This window comes from Cucumis melo, chromosome 5 (assembly GCF_025177605.1).
Source record: "Cucumis melo cultivar AY chromosome 5, USDA_Cmelo_AY_1.0, whole genome shotgun sequence".
In the NCBI taxonomy this organism is placed as follows: Eukaryota; Viridiplantae; Streptophyta; class Magnoliopsida; order Cucurbitales; family Cucurbitaceae; genus Cucumis; species Cucumis melo.
Window position 1 is genome coordinate 30,122,004 of NC_066861.1, and position 9,457 is coordinate 30,131,460.

Genomic DNA, 9,457 nt, shown 5'->3' on the forward strand with positions numbered 1-9,457 from the left:
TCAAGTTTCTTGACTTTCAAGACAGACCATCAAAAGTAGTTTTCCATATAAAAAATTGAGCCATTTAAAAAAAATGTGATGTTCGTTTCTTTATAAACTCGTATAGAAATATCAATATCATGGGACAAATACATCAAGTCAGTAAAGAAAAACATTGAAGAGGAAACATGAATGTCCTTGTCATTTACAGTCAAGGAATTGTACGAGAAAATCAACAATGTCTCTCTAATATTACTTTTTTTTTTTATAACTATTTAAAATGCCGATTGGAATTCAACCTAATGAGTTCTCTTAAGGAAACGATCAAATTGAGCCAGAAACAATAGAGAAAAAAAAAAAAGAACATCCTTTAGGAATAATAATAATGTTATATCAAAGAGTAGGAGAACAGAGGGACCCCAACTAGGAAATTTAACGTTTGTTCTACAATGCCAAACTGAAAGAACAAGATGACTCATTGTCCCTATCTTTTTCTTCTCCTTTCTCTTTTCATTGAATGGATTGCAGCAACCTAGTGTAATGAGCTTGATTCAGTTGACACCACAAGAATAATACCGTCTCTTCCCATAAAATATAATCCTATAAACGTTGCAGATTGCACCCCAACTCAATGAAATCGTCTATTAACTTGCCTTTGGCAAATCAGCCATCTACAACTCTCAAGACAAAAATGGGGGAACTAAGCAATTGGCGAAAATCTGATTTGCAATGGCTATAAAGATGGTGATTAGCTCAAGCTTTAGCTGCTAGCCGAACATATTTCTTCTCAACGGCAAATTTTGAACTTGAATTGATCTGGCAGATACAGAAAACAACATTATTAGCAAATGGTTGCAATTTTCAAAGTTAGCCATACTTCAAGCACTCGTATATATATACAATATCAATTTAGAAAATAGAGTCAGATGAATCAACCTTTTGCTCGAGCATCCCAATAAGTTTGGTTTCATCTTCTGTAACACCGGATTCACGAATAGACTTCAAGGTAAGTTTTCTTAGTTTTGACAACTTAAGAACACCATCAGGATTCTGTCATATCCAACCAAAAGATAAAAATGGTAGTATGTTAAAAACTGACATGAAGAGAAGGCATTACTAAAACAAAAAGGTACTTTCAATTTTTCCTCAAGGGCTTGCTATAGCTATACTACTGGCATTAATATCTCATGAGGCCGTGTCCTACTCTATGCAGCATTTTAGAATTCCCACTTCCAGTTTAGAAATCAACAATCTCATCATGTGGGCCGTTCCATCAAAAAATACTTTTAGAAAAACTTGAACAGTCAAGACTATGGTGAAGCAAACTATCGTGGACACGGACTGACATCGCATATGAAATAAGAGAACTGCAAAAACATACAGATTTCAAAATTGACGTTATCAGCTTTTTCCACTTAATCTTCATTTTCAAATCTTCTTTCAGAGGTTTGGATGCTATGGCCTCATCCTTTATTGGCTCAATCTCAGCTTTGGTTGCCTGAATAACCTCCCCATTACCTCTACTTGGATCATCATCTCTAGTCTTTTCTGTTGAAGCACCATCCACAGCATCTCGTTTCCTCTTTTTCTTCGTGTGTGAAGCACCATTTTCTTCTTCCAACTTTCCAAGTTCACTTTTGGCTTCAAGCTGATCTTGAGATTTCTCGGCCCCAACATGTCCATTTTCAGCACCTTCGCATTTGGGAGTGTCAACAGCAGTAGGCTTTTGATCTGGAACAGTTTCCTCTGTCTGATTAGATTGTTTTTTTGCAGCATGAAACCCACGGGCTTTTGCTTTGTGCTTCTTTCCTTCTGCATGAAGCAGCAAAGTCTGTTTACTAGTTGCCTTGGTATTGCAAAGACTGCGAAAAACAAATGGTACACAGTACACACATACACAAAAAAACCAACTTAGAACCAGATTAACCGATCTCAATAAATCATTACGAGTTTTCAGAGCTCTTATTTAACAATCATCGTACGGCCATTAATCTAGACCATGTTTATTCACCAATACTTCACGTTTCCTATAAATATGTACATATACAATGGGGAGGGAAATGATAGCGGAATAAAAAATAACAATACCTGCAAAACCAGGGAGGTCGCTCAGACAATCCAACGAGGATATCAAAATCAGGTTGCTGTTTCGAATCCTTGTTGGACTTGGGGGTGGTGACACTCATGGCTGCACCTTGCCCCTTGGGACCATATTTTTCCTGAAAGAAGTAGACAAAACTTGTAAATAGAAACACAACACAGTCTGCCTACTGAAGCTACGGCAGAAAGCAATGTCCATAGTGTTTAAAACTTTGATCAGTAATAAAGGGCAGAACAGCCAAACAAAAAAATTTCACAAAAGTCATGGCCATGCACAAATACGACCAAACTTTATTTCAAGAAGAATGTATTGTTATGGAGAATCCATTATAATTTTCGTTTAACCGGCAGAATAACGGAGCATCAAAAATAAAATTCTTACCGCTTCTGTGATACATTGAGTATGGCCTTGTACGCTTTCCTGCCCAAAGGTTTGTCCACAATCGATGCAAGACAACTACAGGAAATTACAGTTGCAAGTTAGAATAAAATAAGAAAAGGGGGGAAAATAAACAGTACGATGAAATCGAAAGGCAATCCAAAGTATCTCCATGGTAGAACTCAAGAGTTCACCAGTCCGAATCCCCAAAACGTAATTTATTATTGACAAAATTCCAAATTTTGCATCGTTTTTTCCCTTCGGAATAGCTTGTGGAAAAAAAATTTGTATTTTCCGATTTCGGTTCGACGACGAGAAAAAATGGAGACCTTGGTAGCGGAACAAGTTCTGAAGTGATTTGGCAGCTTGGGTTTCTTGAGGTTGTCGCCGCAATCCTCGCACTGAAACCACACCATCTCTACGCAACCAAACTCGTAGTAACAACGGCAGATTGTGATCTTTGAGAGACAGACAGCGGGAAGCAGAGACGAGTTTGGTCTAGGGTTTTTAATTTCGCCTTTTTCATATATTAAGGGAAAAAAAAAATTTATATTTTCCATTTTGTCAGTTTTTTTCTTTTTATTGCAAAATCAAGTAAATCAGTAGTCAGTAGTCTATATCACAATCTATCACTAATGTCCTATTTTACTACTAAATAATAAATATTTTTTAAACTTTTTTGTTGTTTTAAAAAAATTCAAATATAAATCACATTAGTTTTTTCCTCTTTCTTTACTTTACAACTTCAAACAAACAAACAACGGTTGATGATGAATATAGCTCAATTTGGCACCTTTTATTTGTTTTCTATCCTAAATTAATTTTAATTTTAATTTTAATTTTATCACAAACAAAATATATCAAGTTTTTCTTTCCAAAAAAATTTAGATTTGGACAGTGAAATTTCATGTCATTTTTTCTAATTTAACATGTAGTTATATAGATATTAAAATCACTCTCTTTTCGATATTTGAAGGAGAAAAAGGAAGAGAGCTTGCTAATAATTAGGGTTGAACTAAACTTGTGATTTTTGATCGAAAATAGTATTTTAATTACCAAGTTAATGTTCATACTCATAATGCTTCCTTTTAGTATATATATAGTAATACGGCAATCGATCTCTAGTAAAATTTGTTCATGACACATATATCGATAGATTTTGTTATATTTATAATTTTCTAATAACGTTGCAAAAATACTTAATCATTAACTTTAAAAAGCTACTCATTGCAATTACCTTAAACCGAAATATCATTGAGAAAAATAATATTGTTGAGAGTGATACAAGTTAAGGCTTACTCCACGAGGTGACCATGTGTTTTAAAAAAGAAAGTCAAAACCTTGAGTTTTGGTTGACTTCGACCTTGTATGAATCACACGAGGAAATAACCGAACTAACATCAATGTCTATAGTAGATTTTTACAATATTGAGGACGACACTTAGGTTGACAACACTGATATTACACATGTCCCAAATGAATATTAAACAATGAATTCTATAAATAGTTTCATTCATCGGTCTTAAGTGCATAGCGAGAAGAAGCACTTAGCTCGTGCAGCCACTTCAATGCAAATTAGACAACTTAGATGAAATACATGCACCAACCGGAACCATAATTGTATTTACAATACATATTTCAGAAAAAGACAAACTATTAAAATTTCCACCATTTTTTTCAACAAACTCTGTGTGACCTTATATAGTTGCTTTCAGTTATTCCATAAATAATCTCACCATGCATGAAGTCACTCAATAGATAGTCCAAATTTTATTTGTTAAACATTGTTGTAAAACTTCACCATTATCCCTTCAAATCTTTTATCTGTTTGAAGCTCATCTCTAATTTCACATATTTATATATTAAAGTCCTTTGATAGAGTTTAGGGATATAATCATGAAGAGGTAAGTTGTATTATTTTGAGCTCTCCGATTACAATGTTATATTTGGGACAATAATTAGATATATTAGGGTGAATTAATAAATAAATATATATATATATATTTTTTATATATATTTCTGCATTGATTTACCTTTAATTATTGATTTTGTGAAAAAATGAACATCAAAATACTCTATCTGAACATATGGAATGTTTTCTCCTTACCAAGCCAAATTTAGAGGGAAAATATCAACAATTAAATTAAAATTGAAGCAAGGTTAATAATTACAATTAAGTATTTATAATCCCATTTTCCGAAATGAAGGAGCACAAAAATAGCATAGACACATAAAAAATCAACCAAAAGAAAGAAAGAAAGAAATAAATAGTATACACAAAACTTAGGAGAAACAGCAAAAGCCGAGGGGGTAATCTGTATTTTTTTTCATCACAAATATTAAACAAAACCAACTACAACCTCAGAAACAGAGTCTTCGATACCTGGACCTGAAGATTAATCAATGGCGTTTCTCTATAACTCAAAATTTAGGACTCTTCCTCGACAAATGCTCCTTAAGAACATCCATAACAGCCCCAAATTCCGCTTTCACTTCCACCGGCGGGTTTGCAAATCGGCATTCCATGCCCGAGATTGCTCTCGAGTGGTAATCGATCTTGGATTGAGTAAATTTCAGACCATGTGCAGTGCTTACCACCACCGTCCGGTCACTGCCTCCGATGATGCCGCGGTTTCTGAGCTTAATCAGAGCTGTTAATGCCACTCCTGTGTGAGGACAAATGAACATCCCCGTCGAATCAGCCTGAGCTGTGGCGTCCATTAGTTCCTCCTCCGTTGCTTCTTCCACAATTCCGTTGGAGTTTTGCAGAGCGAACACAGCTCTATCTATGGAAACCGGATCCCCAATCTGTATTGCAGAAGCAAAAGTCGTGGTTGCCTTCAATGGCGAGAACTCTTCCCAGCCAGATTTGTAATACAAGTAAAGCGGATTTGCATTTGCCGCTTGAGCACAAACCAAGCGGGGAATCTTGTCGACGAGGCCCAATTCTTTGCACATTTCAAACCCTTTGTAAAATGCATATATATTCCCTAGGTTTCCTCCCGGTATGATTACCCAATCCGGTACTTCCCAATCGAACTGTTGAAGGATTTCAATGGCGGCCGTCTTTTGCCCTTCCAATCTCAAACTGTTGAGAGAATTCGCCAGGTAAATCGGAAGCTCCGCCGTCACTTCACGGATTAGTTTCATACAGCCGTCGAAATCGGTATCCATGCTTAATACGAAAGCGCCGTTTGCAATCGGTTGAACTAATTGCGCCATGGAAATTTTATCGGCGGGAAGGAAGACAATAGATGGAATTCCTGCGGCGGCACAATAGGCAGAGAGAGCGGCAGAGGTGTCTCCAGTTGAGGCGCAACCGACGCCGACGACTGGGCGGTTCATTTTCCGGAGGCGATTGACTTGGCTGACCAAAACAGTCATGCCAAGGTCTTTGAAACTGCCGGTGTGGCTAATCCCGCAATGTTTTACCCACAGATCATTCATACCTAGAAACTGTTTCCCAAAACGCTCGGCCCAGAAAAGATTCGTATTACCTTCGAAGGCGCTGACGATGTCGCTGGAGTCAATCTCCGGCAATACCCACTCTTTCTTGCTCCACACGCCGGAGCCGTACGGCCAGGTCGTCTTCCCCACGCGCGAATCGAACAGATTTCGCCAATACGCTCCGTCGAACTTCTTCAACGCATCCATGTTGTGCTGAACATCGAGCAGCCCGCCGGACCGACTCCTATAAACGATATCGTCGAGCGAGTACCATTCGGAGGAATCATAGCCAGAACCAAAGGGCACATACTTCGCCGAGAAATTATGGCCGACATCAACGGCTACAGAACGATGGCGATGGGAATCGTCTTGGAACTGATGGGTGTGAACTCCGAGGGGCAGAGATGAGTCGATAACAGGGGAGGGGGCAGAGTCGGAAGTGGCGGAGGAACAGACGAGGGTGAAAGGAGAGGAAGAATTCCTGCGAGTGGGACGGCGTAAGAGAGAATCGGGTTTGGGAGAGAGAGAGGTGTTGAAAGGGAAGAGAGAAGATGCCATGACGTTTGGTTTGAGAGAAGAGTGGACGGCGGCGACCGGAAGAGATGAAAATTTGTGGTGTCAATTGAAAAGAAAGGAAGGGCCCATTTTATACGCCTCGATCCTTACTCACAAATCAACTCATCCTTAGCTTCAAATTCCATCGTGTGTATAATTTTAAAAATAATTGAAAAAAATAATATTTTAATTTGTGTCACAATTAACAGGTGCCATTTATTCATTTAAATCACTGTCTTCTTTTTCATTTTGTTTTTTTTTAAATAATAATAAAAAGATGGGGTTAACGAGTGGCCTGGTTTCCTTTTAGATTTCTTTTTTCTTTTTTAAAAACATCAAATTATAACATTGTGAACATTGTGGAGTGAAGAGGGGGAGGGGTTAATTTAAGCAATTATCTCACTTTAAATGACAAAATCCTACTAATTAAACCACTTTTATAACTGTCCCTTCCAAACTAGCTAAATACATAAATATTTTTTTATTGCTCCAAATCTGAATTAATAAAAGTTCAAACTTCTGTTCTTCTTCTTTTGGTTGCAACTCCCACAGATACAATTACACAAATTTGGAAGAAGAAAAAAAAAACTGATTGTACAAAAATGTTTTAAAAAGGAAACATTATTCCAATTAAAGTTATCATTAGGACGTGCAATTTTCTCGGTTTTTTCTACAAATTTAATCAATTAATTAATACATGTATGAAGTTGTGCTGTAGCTGACAACAATAATGGCGGTTAATGGCAATAACATATTCATAGCGAGGTTCCTTTTGTAACAGCAGAGGAAAAAAAAAGTTTATAAACTTTTTTTATAACAGAAGATAAAATAAAAATAACAAAAACAAATAATATTCGATGCCTACTTATTGTGTGTAATATATATGGGTGTACATTATATTTTTGTTGAGAGTCAATTTATTTGGGTTGGGTAACTATTTGTTTATGCATAGAAAGAATGTTTAAATTAAATTAGTGAAAATGGGTTGGAATATAAAAGTAGCATCTTTTACCAGTTGATTGATGTCATTTAATCAATATTTATTCTACTCCATCGTGTATTTTGACTATATCTTCATTCAAAAAAGAAAAAAGAGTGCAACCTCTTATCCTAATTAGCAAACAAACACATGAAGAAGAAGGAAATCTTAGTTTTTGTTTGGTTGGATGCAAAGTGGGCAGTATTTTTCGAGAGAGTCCAAATTGAATTAGAAGCCCAACATCAAAGGGCCAATCCGGCGGTACGATTGAAGAACACATGTACGGAATTGGAGACTTAACATTTCAGTACTTGCCTGATGGGCGGTTCTTATGAAGGGATAATTGGGTCGTTTGGGGCCCAAGCAGGGTGGATTGACCAAGCCCATATCATCTTCTCTTTTTGGGCAATGTTTAGTTTTGGACTTCTCTCATTTTGGCCCAAAACTTGTTGTCTTCCATTTCCTACGTCATTTCAGGCCGAGATCACCCTATAGCATTATAAATTTAAAAGGTTGGAATTATAATCAGACTCATGTTGATGTTTTTTCTAAAAATATGTGATCACTGCCACAAACTCAGTTTTTATATCGGAATCAAACCAGTTTTCTAATGATTTCTTTTATTTGTTTCATATCAACATCTCTGTAGCCCATGAATTTTAGACCGATAAGTGCAGGATCACATCTTTAGTATGATGATGTATGGCCAACGAATATGAACTTAGAGTTGACATTGGTCTTTCTTATGGTAGATTAAAGTGGTACCGAAAATGTTAAAAAATTGACCAATGTCATAGCATTGAAAGAACGATAAAAAATATAATTCACATCTCACTAGTATTTGAGCTTTTAATGTTGGTAGGTCGTATTATATATAAAAAAGTTTATATGCTAAATTTGTATTGTATTGTTTATTTTTTGTTAAATAAAGACAGGTTTTTAAATAGGAAGTAAGTCAACATATTTCACGTATAGTTGTTGTATGCAGATGACAAAATCAAATAATTTACATATATACAAATTGTTAATTGTGAAGATACTAGGATGATTACTATTTAAAAACACATAAATCAAAATAAATCAATGTTCAAGGTTAAAACGAACCTTTATATGAATGGTTGGAAGTGTAGGTCGTTTGGTATTGTTGTATTATTGTATTTCTAACTTTTGAAAATTAAGTTTAACAATGTTAATTTCACTTCTTAGCTTCCTGCTTGGCCATCTGGTTTCTATAAATATTTTAAACATAAAATAAAAAATTGAAAACTATAAAGAAAAAGTTTTAGAATCTTTTTTATTTAATTTCTTTTTATTTTAGGGATTAAGTTAATAATTCAACTACTTTTATATAATAGATACGAAGTTCTAGTAAGAATAGGAGATGAATAAATTTAATTTGAAAAAACAAGAAAAATTGCAAAGGATTAAATTAAAAAAAATATTACAAAATATAGCAAAATTTTATATTTTCTCAATAACTATATTTTTAGATTTTTGTATGTTTCTATCAACGTCACCCATAGCTATTGTGTAATTTGGTTATATTATATAAATATTTTAATTATTTTTGCTATATTTGAAAATATCTAAAAATTAAAATAGTTATTGATAAGTCTGTTGTTTGTCGATCATTTGATAAAACATACACAATTGTTTGTTTAATGGATTTACAGTAGACACATATCTTTATCATATTCCATCTAACTTTTTTTTTCTTTCTTTTCTTTAGGAATCTTTCATCCAACAAGTAGTGTTAATTGATCATAAAACTAATCAGCACCACATACACACACAAAAGAAGAAAGACTTACAAATTAATATTTAAATTTTCAAAACCATTTTTAACATTTAAAAATGTGGGAGGAATAATAAAATATATAACTTAAAAGTTGATTGTGCATGTTCATCTACTATTGCCCCCAATTATATTAATTATGTTCAAACCCATTCTTATTTTTGTTATGTTGAAAAGAAAAGAGATGAATATTTAACATTTAGAAAGACCAAACATAAAACTA

The 9,457-nt window shown here is 34.8% G+C and overlaps 2 protein-coding genes across 2 annotated transcripts; both read right to left on the reverse strand.

The window, feature by feature from the left end:
* Window positions 1–328: 328 nt before the first annotated feature.
* Window positions 329–2,976, reverse strand: LOC103498668 (UBP1-associated proteins 1C). The gene is made up of 6 exons (XM_008461364.3): window positions 2,788–2,976; window positions 2,462–2,536; window positions 2,068–2,198; window positions 1,361–1,841; window positions 916–1,029; window positions 329–795 (listed from the first exon to the last, which is right to left on the reverse strand). The coding sequence occupies exons 1-6, from the start codon at window positions 2,872–2,874 to the stop codon at window positions 733–735; spliced, it is 951 nt and encodes a 316-aa protein (XP_008459586.2). The 5' UTR covers window positions 2,875–2,976; the 3' UTR covers window positions 329–732.
* Window positions 2,977–4,706: 1,730 nt separating this feature from the next.
* On the reverse strand, window positions 4,707–6,608 carry LOC103498677 (threonine synthase, chloroplastic-like). Its single transcript, XM_008461375.3, has one exon. It carries the CDS (start codon window positions 6,461–6,463, stop codon window positions 4,880–4,882), a length of 1,584 nt encoding a protein of 527 aa, XP_008459597.2. The 5' UTR covers window positions 6,464–6,608; the 3' UTR covers window positions 4,707–4,879.
* Window positions 6,609–9,457: the final 2,849 nt, after the last annotated feature.

Bases quoted from the DNA above. Each gene is read 5' to 3' on its own strand.
- LOC103498668 (XM_008461364.3), bottom strand. From the start codon at position 2,874: ATGGTGTGGTTTCAGTGCGAGGATTGCGGCGACAACCTCAAGAAACCC. The intron at 1,842-2,067 runs GTATTGTTATTT...TGTTTTTCGCAG, and splicing joins CGACCTCCCTGGTTTTGCAG to TCTTTGCAATACCAAGGCAA. The intron at 1,030-1,360 runs GTATGTTTTTGC...TGGATATGACAG, and splicing joins TAACGTCAATTTTGAAATCT to AATCCTGATGGTGTTCTTAA.
- LOC103498677 (XM_008461375.3), bottom strand. From the start codon at position 6,463: ATGGCATCTTCTCTCTTCCCTTTCAACACCTCTCTCTCTCCCAAACCC.